The sequence below is a fragment of the Poromitra crassiceps genome (genome assembly GCF_964638095.1).
Source record: "Poromitra crassiceps genome assembly, chromosome: 2".
Lineage (NCBI taxonomy): Eukaryota > Metazoa > Chordata > Actinopteri > Beryciformes > Melamphaidae > Poromitra > Poromitra crassiceps.
Window position 1 is genome coordinate 79,249,068 of NC_139624.1, and position 17,500 is coordinate 79,266,567.

At 44.3% G+C, this 17,500-nt stretch overlaps 1 protein-coding gene across 1 annotated transcript in view; it reads right to left on the bottom strand.

Moving 5' to 3' along the window:
• Positions 1-4,640: 4,640 nt before the first annotated feature.
• Positions 4,641-17,500, bottom strand: part of mtmr6 (myotubularin related protein 6) — a 28,784-nt gene continuing 15,924 nt past the window's right edge. Inside the window, exons 3-15 of the mRNA XM_083652222.1 lie at positions 15,858-16,020; positions 15,177-15,334; positions 12,886-13,014; positions 12,336-12,470; positions 12,006-12,138; positions 11,319-11,428; positions 10,811-10,936; positions 10,537-10,586; positions 8,818-8,911; positions 8,599-8,705; positions 8,244-8,378; positions 7,974-8,100; positions 4,641-6,161 (exon numbers count right to left, since the gene is read on the bottom strand). Coding sequence (XP_083508348.1) covers positions 5,781-6,161; positions 7,974-8,100; positions 8,244-8,378; positions 8,599-8,705; positions 8,818-8,911; positions 10,537-10,586; positions 10,811-10,936; positions 11,319-11,428; positions 12,006-12,138; positions 12,336-12,470; positions 12,886-13,014; positions 15,177-15,334; positions 15,858-16,020 — 1,848 coding nt within the window. The 3' untranslated portion in view covers positions 4,641-5,780. The remainder of the gene's footprint in view (positions 6,162-7,973; positions 8,101-8,243; positions 8,379-8,598; positions 8,706-8,817; positions 8,912-10,536; positions 10,587-10,810; positions 10,937-11,318; positions 11,429-12,005; positions 12,139-12,335; positions 12,471-12,885; positions 13,015-15,176; positions 15,335-15,857; positions 16,021-17,500) is intronic.

The following is a 17,500-nucleotide window of genomic DNA, read 5'->3' on the forward strand; positions in this document are numbered from 1 at the left end:
AGACCTCTACTCATACTGACAGAGAGAGCAGCTACAGAGAGACCTCTACTCATACTGACAGAGAGAGCAGCTACAGAGAGACCTCTACTCATACTGACAGAGAGAGAGAGCAGCTAGAGAGAGACCTCTACTCATACTGACAGAGAGAGAGAGCAGCTAGAGAGAGACCTCTACTCATACTGACAGAGAGAGAGAGCAGCTACAGAGAGACCTCTACTCATACTGACAGAGAGAGAGAGCAGCTACAGAGAGACCTCTACTCATACTGACAGAGAGAGAGAGCAGCTACAGAGACCTCTACTCATACTGACAGAGAGAGAGAGAGCAGCTACAGAGAGACCTCTACTCATACTGACAGAGAGAGAGAGCAGCTAGAGAAAGACCTCTACTCATACTGACAGAGAGAGAGAGCAGCTACAGAGAGACCTCTACTCATACTGACAGAGAGAGAGAGCAGCTACATAGACCTCTACTCATACTGACAGAGAGAGAGCAGCTACAGAGACCTCTACTCATACTGACAGAGAGAGAGAGCAGCTAGAGAGACCTCTACTCATACTGACAGAGAGAGAGAGCAGCTAGAGAGAGACCTCTACTCATACTGACAGAGAGAGAGAGAAAGCAGCTACAGAGAGACCTCTACTCATACTGACAGAGAGAGAGAGCAGCTACAGAGACCTCTACTCATACTGACAGAGAGAGAGAGAGAGCAGCTAGAGAGAGACCTCTACTCATACTGACAGAGAGAGAGAGCAGCTACAGAGAGACCTCTACTCATACTGACAGAGAGAGCAGCTACAGAGAGACCTCTACTCATACTGACAGAGAGAGAGCAGCTACAGAGACCTCTACTCATACTGACAGAGAGAGAGAGAGCAGCTACAGAGAGACCTCTACTCATACTGACAGAGAGAGCAGCTACAGAGACCTCTACTCATACTGACAGAGAGAGAGAGAGCAGCTACAGAGACCTCTACTCATACTGACAGAGAGAGCAGCTACAGAGAGACCTCTACTCATACTGACAGAGAGAGCAGCTACAGAGAGACATCTACTCATACTGACAGAGAGAGCAGCTACAGAGAGACCTCTACTCATACTGACAGAGAGAGAGAGCAGCTACAGAGACCTCTACTCATACTGACAGAGAAAGAGCAGCTACAGAGACCTCTACTCATACTGACAGAGAAAGAGCAGCTACAGAGAGACCTCTACTCATACTGACAGAGAGAGAGCAGCTACAGAGACCTCTACTCATACTGACAGAGAGAGAGAGCAGCTACAGAGAGACCTCTACTCATACTGACAGAGAGAGAGCAGCTAGAGAGAGACCTCTACTCATACTGACAGAGAGAGCAGCTACAGAGAGACCTCTACTCATACTGACAGAGAGAGCAGCTACAGAGACCTCTACTCATACTGACAGAGAGAGAGCAGCTACAGAGACCTCTACTCATACTGACAGAGAAAGAGCAGCTACAGAGAGACCTCTACTCATACTGACAGAGAGAGAGAGCAGCTACAGAGACCTCTACTCATACTGACAGAGAGAGAGCAGCTACAGAGAGACCTACTCATACTGACAGAGAGAGAGAGCAGCTACAGAGAGACCTCCCCATCTACTCATACTGACAGAGAGAGCAGTGATGTGGTGTTCAAGGTGTGTTTGGTTTAGTGTTGGACAATTAGTATCTAGAATTGTTTCAGCCAAGCAACCCGGCCGTTTAAAGATGCATTTTAACCGTGCTGTGCTGAACATCCCCATAAAGTACAGCCAGCAAGTTTATGGGTTGCCAAACCAGCTCTTTTGATAAGCAGTTAGTGATCTTTCTTGTTTTCTCTTGTGCTATATAGTCTCATGTTTGATACCATTTCCAGATGTACGTCATCATCGAGAAGTCATAATAGCCTTAAGCACATTCTTATGTGATTATACTGTAGGTACTCTGCTGTTTCATCTTGTGTCTATTGCATCACATTCTTACCAATAACCCCTGTCAAGAGCTCTCTCTCTCTCTAAAGAAGAAACAGGGGAAAAAGGGCTCTCTAAACTAGCATGAACCTCAGTGTGCAACCTCACATACATCAGGATGGTCCTACTCACAATGATGTATACTATGGATTAGATCCTATTATTATGACCTTAAAAAGGGCAGTAAACTCTATTTTATGAACGAAAAGTGGAGAAGACAGAGAGGTTTGCACTATAGCTCATCCCTGAGAGAGATTGAGAGAGGAAAGACTGAATTGAAGCTATTGAACAGCCACAGTTTCTATTCAAGGATAGTTATTCTTTTGAGAGAAAGGGGGCTTTGGAGGAGGCTGACACGGGGGGTACAGAAGGCACAGTGCCAGCCTGCATGGCTCCATTGCTAGTTTTGCTTGGTAAACAATTGTGCATGTGTTTTGCACGGCCATAAATATAGACATTGCTTTGTCTGAGGCCAATGGTCAGCTTGTGTGAATGGTGTGCGGATGTCTGTTACAATTTGTACACACACACAAATCCATCCACTTCTGTGTGAGGACAGTGAAGAGAGCAGGCCTAGTGTTGGAAGAGAAACTAGTTCACTGGCAACGCTGCTAGCACAAATTCTATAAAGAATTTAGAAGCACAGGCTAGAAACTCAGCAGGATGAAGTGTTTGATGTTGGGAATTTATGCTTTGTTGTCTACTGCAATGTGCCTCTGAGTACCATGAATGCACTGTGCAATCAAAAAAAAGCAAGTATTATGAATTCAACATACAATTATCTCTCTCTCTCTCACACACACACTCTGTATACCCTGATTCCTGACATCATCGAGATTGCATCTTGCCTATCAGCAGCAATCAGATTGAGGAAGATGCTCGCTTGTAATTCCAATCCAGTGAAGATCAGATCCTGCCCAAGCCCTGATATGAAGTTGAAGTAACCTCAGTCTGGTATTCATACAGAATTGTTAGGGTCCTCACAGACTTCTGGCCTCAATTCACGTGCCATATCCCTGCAGGGCTTCCTTCCTGTGGAACGACTAAAAGAACTGAGCAGGTATCAGTGTATTACACAAATAACTAGAGAATGATATCATATGTAAACACACATGCCACATATTTGCACGACTGTAGCATTTGTATGAATAATTAACAGCCGTTTGGAAACCACTTTAGGCACGATGGTCTCAACCCTTTGAGTTGCAGTAACATTGCTAACGGCGGGTAATTTATTTGTCTGAACCTCCTACTGGAGAGCTTGAATATTCTAGATGCCTAACATAGTCTGTGCAACATCATCAAAGGACCAAAGTCCATAAGGTTCTGTGTAACCATCTCAAGCAATGCAGTCTGACAGCATCACTGGCTGGATTGCATTTCCTTGATCTTCAGAACTCCTCCCTCAGAATAACACTCTTTGACAATTTGGGGGAAATGTTCGTAAAATTCCTGTAGAGGAAGACAACTTGTGTGAAAATCCCATTTAAACTGGTGCCGTTCCAACAGAATATGTGCATACTGTGATAATAGTTACACAAGCAGTCGATTGTCTATAACTGGCATCTGTGACCTTTAACCTTGTCTGAGTCCAGCGTCCCGTGACAGCGACCCTCGAAAGGGTTCAGCTGCCATTCATGTAGGCCATCGATACAGCGTTCAGCTGCCATTCATGTAGGCCCTCGATACAGCGTTCAGCTGCCATTCATGTAGGCCCTCGATACAGCGTTCAGCTGCCATTCATGTAGGCCCTCGATACAGCGTTCAGCTGCCATTCATGTAGGCCCTCGATACAGCGTTCAGCTGCCATTCATGTAGGCCCTCGATACAGCGTTCAGCTGCCATTCATGTAGGCCCTCGATACAGCAGACTAGAGGTTGACCGATTAATCGGCCGGCCGATTAATTGGGGCCGATTATTGGCATTTTTAATTAATCGGCATCGGCCTGCAAAAAAAAAGGCCAGGCCACCGGGCATTTGCCCGACGTGCCCGATTATGCAGTCCGCCACTGAATGTGAGTCTTCTCATGCACCCATGAGCCTACTGTAACGTTACGTTTCCTCAGTCACCACCATCTTCTGCAAACACACTTCTCCCATCAAATGACAGCAAATCTAAACAGTTACATTATTATTATTATTGTTAATGTATAGAACAGTGCATGAATGAGTTCTCTGACATACTGCTCTCTCGCTATAGCCTACCAGTCACTAGTGAAATCTATACCGCATAACCCAATGTATTTTTCTATTTAATAAAAAGAATAATCAAAAACATGTTACTGTACTGGCTAAGATAACATCTTATATTAGATGTAGGCCTACAGTATAATGTTATATTCGATTTTCAATGTGCATGAATGGATAATGGAAATCTAGGCTACTAGATTTCTTTAAGAAAAAATACCAACAGAAGAATATTGCACATTTTTTGGGGGCGCTACCCACACGTTTAGCTGTGTGTTTCTCATTCCACGAATGCACAATCCTTACAAGTTGTACCCCATTGTAAAGGTGACTAATCAGGCTTTCCAACTATATAAAATACAATACCAATTGGTATTATTAAAGGGGAGAAATAATCAAGCAAAATAACGTTTCCAAACTTTTTTTGAGGAGTTTATTTTAATCGTATTTTATCGAATGAAAAAAATAATAATAATCGGCATTATATATCGGCCATCGGCCGCCCTGCTCTCTAAAGATCGGCATCGGCATCGGCCATTGAAAAAGCAATATCGGTCGACCTCTACAGCAGACACAGACAAGCAATAGGATTATGGGATCAATGCGCGTTGGCGAATCAGATTATTTGATCAATGTGAGATAGAAAAAGGGATTAAATGATCAATGAGAGACAGTTGAACCTCCAGGGTCTGAATGAGCAAGACCATTGTCTATTGATATCATACCAATAATTAACTGATTCTGCATGAACTAAATACATAAATATAATGATGATAATGATAATAATAATAATAGTAATAAAACTGCATTAAGTTGAATGCAAACTTTGGTTTAGTCCAATTTTCTTTTCAATCATTTCCAATAATCTAGATTTTGATGTTTTTGCACGTTCAGTCAGTCGGGCAAAACCAGCTGCAGTAACATTCAGATTAGAGTGGATTTGGGCCCTCAAAGGAGACAAAATACCACTGCTGCCAAAATACCTGATTTCCTGAGGGATTTCACATTGTCTAAAAATTAGGTTACATTAGTCTGGTTACAGTGTCACAGAATTTAGAGCAAAAATTAGTTTAATTTGATCCATTACCCACACACTGATTTTTGATTGATTTTTCACGCACATACATAGATACATGTGCACGCACGCACACGCCCCCAAAAGACTCACCACACCTTTTTGGATCCATTTATTCTCTTATTCTGTTCATTAATTCTCTATAGTGCGTTTCAACATTCATAAAAAAACAAGCTTTTTGTTTTGCCTAAGTGCAGTAAATGCTATAATAATGCGGCTTTCCATGGAGATGTAGACTACACATACACCTTCATCCAGTCTGCCCATTGATGTAGACTACACATACACCTTCATCCAGTCTGCCCATTGATGTAGACTACACATACACCTTCATCCACTCGGGACACTGAGGACCATGGAGTAATCCGCACATAATCACATACAGAACAACGGCTCTCCATTGACACACTCATTCATTCACTCACACACATTCATTCACTCACACACACTCATTCATTCACCCATACACACACACACACCCTTTCAGTAAGCCCTCACACTCAGTCTCGCCTATCCCCCAGTATCACACGATCCCACAGGTTGGTCTCAGCATGTCATGCGCGCCACACCGAACTCCAGGCTGACGACGGATGGATCGGCTTTGGCCAGCTCGCCGTTGTATGTCCCTTCCAGCTCGCCGTAGCTCTGCTTCCTGCTTTCGGTGGCGCTGCTGCCCTCTACTGTCCGCTCTGTGTCCGTGCTCTCGGTGGCCTCCTCTGCCACCTCCTCCTCCTCTTCCTCGTCCTCCTCCTGCGTCTCCTTGCGGCTGATGGGCGCACCCAGGATGAGGGAGTCGGGGCGCGGGGGCAGGGTGTTGAGGGAGTCGGGGCGCGGGGGCAGGGTGTTGGGGTTGGACAGGGAGCGCTGGTCCCTGGTGGGAGGAGGCGCCGGGGGGTCAGAGGTCGTCACGCCGAGCTGGTGGAGCCTCTGGAGGAGACACAGAGAGAGAAAAGAAAGGAGGGTGATTCATGAAATCACTGACAGAATTAGCATCAGCGTCATGCTATCGTGCTTTCTTCTTCGTAAATGTGAACTAGTCAAGTTTATTTATATAGCCCTAATTCACAAGCATGTCTCAGAGGGCTTCACAGAAAGTATGTCTAGCTGATTCTAGCTGACACAACAGTAACAAGAATATACAGAATAAAGATAACATTTGAACAATTGATAATATAGAAAATATAGAAATGAGAGAGCAGAGGAGAGAGCAGGAGAAGGGAGAAGAGCAGGGGGAATGTGAGAGAGTGATGGGGCGAGGAGGGAATGGGAGATGTTGGAGGGTATAGGAGGTGGGGAAGGAGCAAGAGGAGAGAGCAGGAGAGGGGAAGGGGGGGAGCAGGAGAGGAGAAAGCAGGAGAGTGGAGGAGGGAGGGAGAGCGGGGGGATGTGAGGGAGGAGAGGGGGGAGGTGGGGAGAAAATAGGAAATGTGGAGGAGGAGAGAACAGAGGAGGAGAGATGAGGGTGCAGGGGAGGGAGAGCCAGGGTAGAGGTAGGGTCTAGGGTTGGGGGAGGGGAGGGAGTAGGATACGGGCCCGGATTAGGGCGAGGGTGGAGAGAAAATGGGAAATGTGGAGGAGGAGAGAACAGAGAAGGAGAGGTGGGAGGGTGCAGGGGAGGGAGAGCAGGGGGAATGTGAGAGGGAGGAGAGGACAGAGAGGAGGAGAGAACAGAGAAGGAGAGGTGGGAGGGTGCAGGGGAAGGAGAGCAGGGGGAATGTGAGAGAGGGGAGAGGACAGAGAGGAGGAGAGAACAGAGAAGGAGAGGTGGGAGGGTGCAGGGGAGGGAGAGCAGGGGGAATGTGAGAGGGAGGAGGTGGGGAGAAAATGGGAAATGTGGAGAAGGAGGGAACAGAGAAGGAGAGATGGGAGGGTGCAGGGGAGGGAGAGCCAGGGTAGAGGTAGGGTCTAGGGTTGGGGGAGGGGAGGGAGTAGGATACGGGCCCGGATCAGGGCGAGGGTGGGGAGAAAATGGGAAACTACCGCCTCAGTTTGACCATCAGTGTTTTTGCCTCACTTTTGGTTATTATTACAGGCAGCATAATTTGAAATAATTATTATCATATATGTTAGTAAGTAAAAATAAGTACATGGTGTCATCATTGTCTTTGGAAGGATATAATAGAGTTGAACATCTTTGGCATACACACACTGAATTTCCACTGAATTTTGGATTATGCATTTTCCTGCTTCTTTAATTTGACATATTTCTGGTTGAATGTGGATGATGGGGCAGGGCATAATGTGTGGAGGAACTATTTAAGACTTTTAGGAAGTTAACAAAAAAAAGGGGGGGGGGAGCTTTGCGGTTCCAGTGAAGATGTGCCGTTTCCTCCAGGAACCAAAAGTAGCTTAATGTTTTGTTTGTTTTTTTAACCTGGAGAGTTAACAAGGCAATTGTGTAACTTCATTGTGACTTTAATGTATGTATGTAATGTAGTATGTTGGATACTGCCTCTACAGCTACTTGGCAGGTCTGTATAGTAGGAAATTATTCCATAAGTCCCAATGAAAGCACAAACATCACAGAAATCATCTTTCACCTCCATTCACCTGGTTTGGCATGGAGAAAGCAGGCGCTCCTCATGTGTTGTTGTGCAATCTGTGTGTGTGTGTGTGTGAGTGAGAGAGAGTGTGTGTGTGTGTGTGTGTGTGTGTGTGTGTGTGTGTGTGTGTGTGTGTGTGTGTGTGTGTGTGTGCGTGAGTGAGAGTGTGTGTGTGTGAGTGTGCGTGTGCGCTCACATTCTCTAGCGCTTGAAGTGTTTTCTCTGTCTTGCGGCTGTTCTCTCTCAGGGTCAGTACGGTCTTCAGGATAGACTGACGTGGGTGCATGGATCGATCAAACTGGTGGTACATGTTCCTCCAGAACCTTAGACAATAGACACGCACACAGAAAGAGACGCAAACAACGACAACGACATGTGATTTTTTTTTTTTTAATGGCACAATTTCTTTGCAATCTGTAAGCCTCTAAGAGCACAGGCAGCTGATGAAGCATGATTCGATACTGACTTGAAATGGTAGGGCAGGGTGGAGGGCTCCAGCACAGGGTGTGCCTCAGTGTAGGCAGGGCTGTAGGCCGGGTTCATGTGGTTCTCTTGTTCACTCAACAGGAAAGCCCACAGGGAGTGAGTCCGTTCCCTCAGCCTGGGACACAAAACAACAGCAGTTAGAGACACACAACACATGCACACGCACGCACGCAAATAATAAGCAAATATTTGAAAATGAAGTTAGTATACTTTTCTGTGATTCACAACATACCTGACACTAACTATTTGACCCAGGGCTGGTGTGTGTGTGTGTGTGTGTGTGTGTGTGTGTGTGTGTGTGTGTGTGTGTGTGTGTGTGTGTGAGTGAGACTCACTGCAGCTCTTCTCTCTGTCTCTGGTTGTTGCCGAGAAAGTTGCCGTACTGACAGGAGTGGACGTGTTCATGGATCTGCAGCAGGAACCACTCACTGAACTCAAACGCCTGAGGGGGGAGAGGGGGCACAACACACACACACACACACAATAAATAATACAGCAAAAATATCACACAGCAAATAAGAGAAATGTGCGCGCACGCACGCACTCACACCTACCTGTGGGAACTGCTCGCTGAGCTGCCAGACACACTCCAGGAACTGAGTGAAGACAGGAGACACCTCCTTAGGATCCCCGTCCAACTGGTCACATCTAGCAGAGGCAAAGGAACTGGCATCAATGTGAAGCACATCATCTAAGTCCATCTTCTGACCTTTGCTTGGAAAAGCAAACGTCACACTGAATTTGGATATGATCATTATAGAGCATTTTGGAATTAAACCAAATATACATCATGATTCATCAGTCACACAATAATTGTAGATTAACCATTGTGATAATATACTACACCATATACACACCATTTATAGATAGCTTTATTTGTCCTCAGAGAGGACATTATTTTTCACAGAAGGTGCGTACAGTACATAGTACAAACATGTAGGACATGAAAGAGGAACACATAGACATAAGAACAAATTGACATTGCAATGCACACCACATAGTAACGTAATATGGTTACATATTTAAAGTTCGTATGGCTGTTGGGATAAAGCTTTTGCCAAAACGGGCCTTCTTGCAGATAGCTTGTCTATTCACCTTTTTCCTGGACTTACGTTTCCCATGATTCTCAGCGGTAGCCGGTTGTCGACTTCCTGTTTAAATTTTTTTCACTAGCAAGGACGTGCGCGCCGCTGTCAAAGAGTGGGAACGTATGGCTTATGTTATTCGAAATGGCAAAAAATAGTAACGTTGTGTGGTTGCATAGCGGCGATATTTTACAAAAAAAACTAGGTCAATGTCAATTCACTGGTACTGTATGTGCTTATTTTAGCCGAAATTGCTAAAAATAGTATGTGGTTGCATAGCGGCCGCTTTTATTTTGAAGGCTAAACGTCCAAACCGGAACTCTTATATTTGGTCATTCAACGAGCTTTAGCTGTCTCTCTCTTTCAAGATTCAAGATATTGTCACTCCGTTGTACAATTATGCATGTGTGAAATTATTGTGCTGGGGGGCTCCATTACAAGACATAGGTAGGTACAAAGTCACAACAATTATTATGATTATTTTCAGTCTCTTTTGCTATGAACAGTCCTGGGCGGAAACAGGCAACCGGCAGCTGGAAACAGGGAGGGAGGATGTCATGGAAGTGCCCACTGTCTCACCATGAAACTGGTGAATACCTATGGCCAGATGGAAGGAGGGTGAAGTGCATTTATGATGGTGCGTGATTTGCACCATAGGGATAGGGATGAGGAGACACAGTCAGATAGGTTGGGGGTGGTGATACCAATGAGTTTGCTGGCTAAGTGTGTTATTTTTAGGAGTTAGTTCTAGTTGGTGACTGTAAGCATGTGGAAGTAACAGATGGCACAGTTGGAGGAGAACCGGTTCAATAATACTACGGTACAGGAGAAGAAGAAGATGGGGTTGGACAGAAAGGTGACGTAGTTTGCAGATGGCTCTTAGTCTCTGTTGGCAACGCTTGTAAGTGCCCATGGTGTGCTGATTAAAACTGAGGTTATTGTCAAGTGTGATGCCAAGGTATTTGGAAGAGTCCACCACCTCTACCTTCTGTCCATTTATGACAAATACAGAACTATTTCTGCAATTATAACAAGTCTGCTTGAGTCTGCTCAAATCAAATGAAATCTGAATGACAAACTTTTTTCCAACCAAGAATCTAGAGGGGCTCCCTGCACTTCCTGTTGTGCCGTGAGCTGGAACCTAACATGCTCCATCTTGAGGCTCAAATTATCTAGTTGAAAGCTCACCTGTCAGCAAACTTGTGGCCAAAGGAGATCCAGTCTTTCTCTATCAGCACCTGGAACAGAGAGATACAGTCTGGACTGATACAGTCTGAACTGCTGATCTGATACAGTCTGAACTGAAACAGTCTGAACTGATAGAGTCTGAACTGATAGAGGAAAGAGCAAGAGACACCAAACACTAGCAAAAGAACAAGGCATGAGTTCATATTAGCTCTACACTCACAGTTTGTTTGTTTGTGTGTGTGTGTGTGTGTGTGTGGGGGGGGGGGGGGGGTACCATGAAGCCTTTGATAGTGCGGTAGTAGGGGTCCATGAGCAATGCCCCCAGGGAGCAGACTTGAGCCGTTCTGTCCCATCCGTCCGAACAGTGCACCAACACGCTGGCTCCTTCCACCGTCACTGCCTGGGGAGGAGTAGAGAATTATGGGTAGAGACAGGAGTACGGAGAGAGCGGATCAAGACAAGAAGAGAAGCGTGAGATTGAGATATTATCACAGCGTGGTGTGTGTTCATTACAGTCGAGTGAGTGAATCAGCAATACAACCAACACACTTCCACTGTCACGGTCTATCTAGGAGGATGACCAGAAACTATCCAGGATATGATCAGCTATATAGTCATTTATAGGGTAATGAGGAGGACTTGCAGCCATAGAGCTCACTTGCATGAATGCAGTTTTCCAGTTACCAGTTCATAACCAAATTAAGGTGTGATAATATGTGTATTTGTTTGATATATATGAGAATGGGAAGTTGAGAAGGCGGGCGGGGTTGATTCTATCTTACCTTGGTGAGAAAGATGGCTGCGTCTACAACGGCCTTGATATGTCGCAGCCAGCCACTGCTCTCTAGTCCCATCAGGTAGTCACTCATGGTGATGGAGCGAGTCCCTATCACTGAGACAGACACACAGAGAGAGAGAAGTTAGTCACAGATTAACCAAAAAGGTGCCCTAATTAATTTGCAACGTACAGTGGACGCATATTATGGTGTAACAAGTATGTCAACAATAGGTCTCTATTTATGCAAATGATGAAATGTATACACAACCAATACAGGTCAGATATTAGGAGACCAAGATGAAGACAGCCTCCCTTGATATTAGCGACGGCAACAGATCTAAGAGTATTTCTCTGAATAATTCTTAGTGTTTGTTTTAACCTACTGAGGGTACCAGATGGGTGGGGTTTACGGCATCAGGACAATTCAGAAAAATGCTACAGAGCCACAGATGTTGCAAATACTTTGGGAAACAGGCTCTGCTTCTGCAACTATTCACACTAAGTATGGCATTGTCCTATGCAAATACCCAGCCATGCATGTTAAGGATTATTTGCAGATACAGTACTCTTTCTGTGGAAACGTAACACAGTTTATCTGTGTGTGTGTGTGTGTGTGTGTGTGTGTGTGTGTGTGTGTGTGCGTGTGTGTGTTGGCGGGGGGGGAGGGGGGGTCTTTGCGCGTGTGTTTCACCTTCCAGCAGTTTCTGCAGGCTACTCCTCATCACGTGGATGTTCTCGATGCCTACAAACTGGAAGCGGATGTTGGAGTAGTTGTCCTCGTTCTCATAGCCTTTACCTGCTGCCCGGTTAGCCATAGCGTTCAGCTGCAGGACAGGATGAGGAGATGAAGATAAGAGTTTTACAACTCCTGCAAGCTCTTTAACTGCTTTTTTAAACTGTGTTCTTTATACATCAGCGTATAAAAGATTTTTTGGAACTTAAACAGTCAATAAAAGAGATCAACAACTCCTGATCAAAACTGACAGATGTTAATGGGAGACAGGCTTTGATTGGCAGGTACCTTGGGTCTGGTATCCATGACGTAGACGAATCGGCTGTTGTGATTGGCCTTGCTGATGGCCTGTAGCATGCTCTCGTCCTCCAGGCACCGTGCGCTGAACCCGGAGAGAGGCTGGCTGCACCGGCACACTGCCGCCTGCAGGGGAAGTATGACTAATTACTGGACCTCATTTCACTAGGAATGAAAGAGAGTGTGTGTGTGTGTGTGTGTGTGTGTGTGTGTGTGTGTGTGTGTGTCTGTGTGTGCGCGTGTGCGTGCGTGTGCTACACAACAGAGTGAGTTGCTATCTTTGTTCTTGTGAACCATTAAGATAACATAGCGTTCATGATGCATTTCACACCTGAATAACTTACATTTACTACTACAGAGAAATGTGTGAAAATACAGAAAATAAAACATGGGGCAAATACCCTTTTTTCCCCCCTTTCTTTTTTACAGTCTTGTATAACGCCTCTCAGTTGACCTCGACTGTCACCTCGCACATACTTTACCTCACATGCTTCTTTACAGAAGTACAAGGAAGGTGAAATGCACAGAGTTAATGATGTACCTTCTTCTCCTGGTAGAAGTACGTGAGAACAGGGAAGCGCCCTTTGCTTCTGAACTTGGAGCTTCCCACAATGATAGGTTTACTGGCTGTGATGGGGACATACAGGTCCCGAGGATATGTCTCGCACACCTGGAAAACACACACACGCATGCACGCACGCACGCACGCACGCGCACACACACACACACACACACACACACACACACACACACACACACACACACACACACACACACACACACACACACACACACTTTTAGCAGACTTTCTTCTGGTTTGTGAGCTTATCTGTCAAAGCCTCAGAGTTCAACTCTAACATTAATAATACCTACATACACTATGAAGGGTTTGTTCCAAAACACCAATTGTGAAAAACAGTGCAGGTGCCTAGAAAATGCATAGGTCAAGATTTCAAAAACAGATGATTCTATCATAATAAGAAAAACACAACTATTTTGTAAGTAAATGTTGTGTTTGTTTGCGTTTACTCATAACATTAATAATACTAAGACAAAATTGTAGTTAAAGCTCATAATGTGCTCTCACTCTCATACCAGCAATCTTTCTCTCTCTCTTTTATTATTACAGTAGTTAACAATTTTGTCTAAAGGTCAATGAATGTCTCATTTTGACATGAAACTCCTCTTGCCAATCATGGTGAAGAGTTGAAGCCAACAAAGTGAATCTCCAGTGCCCCCTTCTGGACATGTGTGCATCAGTCCAAGTTACTTCCCTAAAGGCCACCCCAGTCTCCAATGACTCCATCTTCTCTCTGGCTGTCTTATTAGAACTTATACCATGGTCTGGGTGAATACTCGTTTCTGATTGGCCGGCAGATGTGCATTAAAACCATTTATACAACAGGTAATTTGATTGGACAAGAGGGATCCTGCGAGTGCCGTTATTTCATGATAATGCACTGGCGCTTCACTGTGTGTAGATCACTCCGCTTCAAAGCTGCGCTAATCAACAAAACGCTTCACAGCTGTAGAGTAGACAGTAGTAAAGTAGACAGCCTGCAGTTAATTAGGCTGATTAGGCTACATTTTCAGCAAAGCAGAAAGCTGAGGGGACTATTTTTGTTGGCGGAGGAATAAATACAGAAATCATATATTTTCTCAGCTTTTTGTCATTTTTCTAATCAGCTTTGTTTAATAGAACTGTTGTATAAAAGCAATATCACACTCGAGGTCGTGCTGTTGTTGTCTAATATTGGCACTGCTGTGATTATCTTCGGCACTCGGCCTGAGGCCTCGTGCCTGCGACCGAATCACAGCAGTGCCAATATTAGCCAACAATGCACTCCCTCTCATGTGATATTGCTTAAATAATGCACACGTAGTCCGGCTCAAGTCTAATCACATGTTGTAAATTCATCCACTCCCGAACCTGCACAGCTGTTTAATCAAACAGCACAGCTAACGTTACTCAACTCGCTACCTCAGCTTCTATGAGCTGAGCGGACTAGCTTCCCTGCACCATACCGGCTCATATCCAAGGTTCGTCCTATTTACTGGAACAGCAAACAACGTTTCCATTGCATGGGAAGCCGACGGGATGGTAACGCGTGTTCCAGGTATTAGTCGGCTCCCCAAGTGTTGCTAGGTAAACAGAGTTATGGCTTGTGAAAAACTTAAGATTTTCATTGCTAAACTTGCACCAAAAATTCACTAATGCTTTTAATTTATATTGTTGGCAAATGACCATGGTACCTAGTCGTTGATTATCCCTTACCTAATGATCCTTGGTTTTTACAGACTGGAAGGAAAGCCTGATTTCTTTTTACAAAAATGGCTGAGGAATACAAAATGCAACTAGACAAGACTACGTATCTTGTTTGTCTCTGCTGCCTACACAGTTAGCTGTAAGACCATGAGAGAGAGTAACAGAGATTTATGATAGATATGTATCCTGTTGAGTAATCTTCTACTGTAACATGTGACATAAGCCTACATGGAGTGGCTACAGTTTGTATTCTTACAAAAAGGTCTTGCAAAGTGAAGGTTTAACTCTTCACACCTTAGCTGTGAATTTTCACATAACGCAATGCACCATGGGACTGTGCAGAATCTGATTGTGCTGATTATGACAGATTTAGCATACAAGAAGTAGCAGCCCAGACCATAGCAGATGAGGGTAATTCCCTGCATTCTGCTTTAACAGACATTGGCCCGCAGAAACAACTAAGTCTGATGTGTCGACGATCCCAATTTCAGGAGCATCAAGAAGATTTCTAGTTCACTATAAAGCTAGCAGTGTTGGGACCACTTTTCTAATGCGACCCTCCTTACCTTGTATTCTCTGTTGACGTCGGTGAGCTGCCATTGGTCGCAGGGGACACCCATCCTCTCAAACTCCGCCCCCAGGTCGATAAACTGCCATCCTTCCTCTCTCTGCTGGTCGTTCTGTTTGGGGTTGTAGGAGAAGGCATAGAGCTCCTCGTAGGATACTGGAGGGAGGGGAGGAGAGCCAGAGAGAGAGACATTCATTTGAGATGAACCACTTCCAGTATGGGCTACTTAGCTTTGTCTAAAACACAAACAAATAGTGAAACAGTAGCGATAGTGTATAGGTATATATAGTGTATAGGTATATACAGTGTATAGGTATATACAGTGTATAGGTACTGTATATACAGTGTATAGGTATATACAGTGTATAGGTATATACAGTACAGTGTATAGGTACAGAATGTAAATAAACACAAGGGAGGGGAAGAGGATAGGAGTGAGGGAAAGAAGAAAGTGATGAACAGATGATAACATACAATAAGATTCTTGGGTGAAGAGATGAAAAGATAGAAGGATGGATAGATGGATGGGTGGATAAATAATCAGAAGTGTGTGGAAATTCACAAGTGTAGTTTGTTGTCACAACAGTAGGCTAATTAGACAATTTCCAACTACCTTGGGAACAGACACAGACACAGATACAGACAAAGACACAAACACAGACACAGACAAACCACCCACCAGGTCGTAGAAGGCGCAGCAGCGAGCTGTATATGTCGTGGCAGTCTCTCTCTCTTTGTACCACAAAGTGAACCACCCTGAAGTTACGACACTGGAGGACCAGAGGACAACCGGTGGTGGTCAGGGACAGCTTCTCCACGGAGGCTATGTGGTGGTGCAAGATCTACAGAGAGAGACAGAGAGATAGAGAGAGTGAGAGGATAGGTTTTGCACTCTTTTTTTTATATTTTATTTTAAATTTTTTGCAGAACAATAAACAAACGAGACAAACAAGCTCAGACACAGGAAAACAAAAAATAAACAAAAAACAAAAAAACACATCTTTGACAATTAGTATTGTAACGTGGTGCTACCAGCCCCATATGTGCTTATTTTTTTGATTTTTTTGATTTGATACTTTATTGTCCACCATGGTGGAAATTTTTCTTTGGCTTCTCTTCCCATCGAGATACATTGTGCACAGTCAGCACACCATAAAACATAAAGACATAGAACATAAAACACACATGTACAAGTTAAGACATAGATAGTGCAAATAAACATATGATTCCAAATACAAACATCTAACTAAAAATGGCTTCCTACCTATCTAAAATACCAGTCATATACCTACCTACCTAAAATATTACAAATACAATACCTAACTAAAATGGCTTCCTAATTCCTAACTATCTAAAATACCAGTCATATACCTACCTATCTAAAATATTACATAGCGCAGCAGTGACAGCACACAGGACAGTTCATTTATTTAATGACCGTATGGCACAGGGGATAAATGAGTTTTTGTAAATGTTCCGGTTGGCCCTTGGGACCCTGAATCGACGACCGGATGGAAGCAGCTGGAATGCAGAGTTCAGTGGGTGCGAGGCATCACCACTGATCTTCCTTCCTTTCCTGATAACAGCCTTTTCAAAAATGTTGGAAAGCTGTTTTTGTGTTTTGCCAACAATTTTACTTGCTATTTTAACTATTCTAGAAAGTTTGTTTTTGCTCTTTACGTTCAGGTTGCCGTACCAGGCGGTCATATTAAAAGACAGGACTGATTCGACCAGACTGCTGTATGCCGTTTGGAGAATGTGTTGGCTGACACCAAAACTCCTCAGCTTCCTGATTAAAAACAGACGCTGATTGGCTTTCTTATATATATAGTCTGTGTTCTCATTAAAGGTCAAAGTCTGGTCAAAGATTGTCCCCAGATACTTGAACTGTTTGACCTTTTCCACAGGCTGGTTACTGAGCATGATAGGGACCATGTTACTTTCCCCTGGTTTTGTTTGCATAATGAGTTCCTTTGTTTTGGACACGTTAATTTCTAGTTTGCATGCTCGGCACCAGTCCTGCAGTGCAGTGGCCTGCTTGAGGTATGCCTCTTCATAGATGGCATCATCTTCCCTAAGAAGACCAACAAGGGCCATATCGTCTGCGTATTTAAGCAGCTTCAGGTTACAGTTATTTACACACATCATGTTTACATAAATTGAGAACAGCAGTGCGGACAGTACACAACCTTGGGGTGCCCCAGTGTTTAAGACAAGTTCATCTGAGTACAGTCCGTTCATCAGGACTCTCTGAGGGCGGTCCGTTAGGAAGCTCCTAATTAGATGAATGAGACCCCCATTCACATTCATCTCTAATAGTCG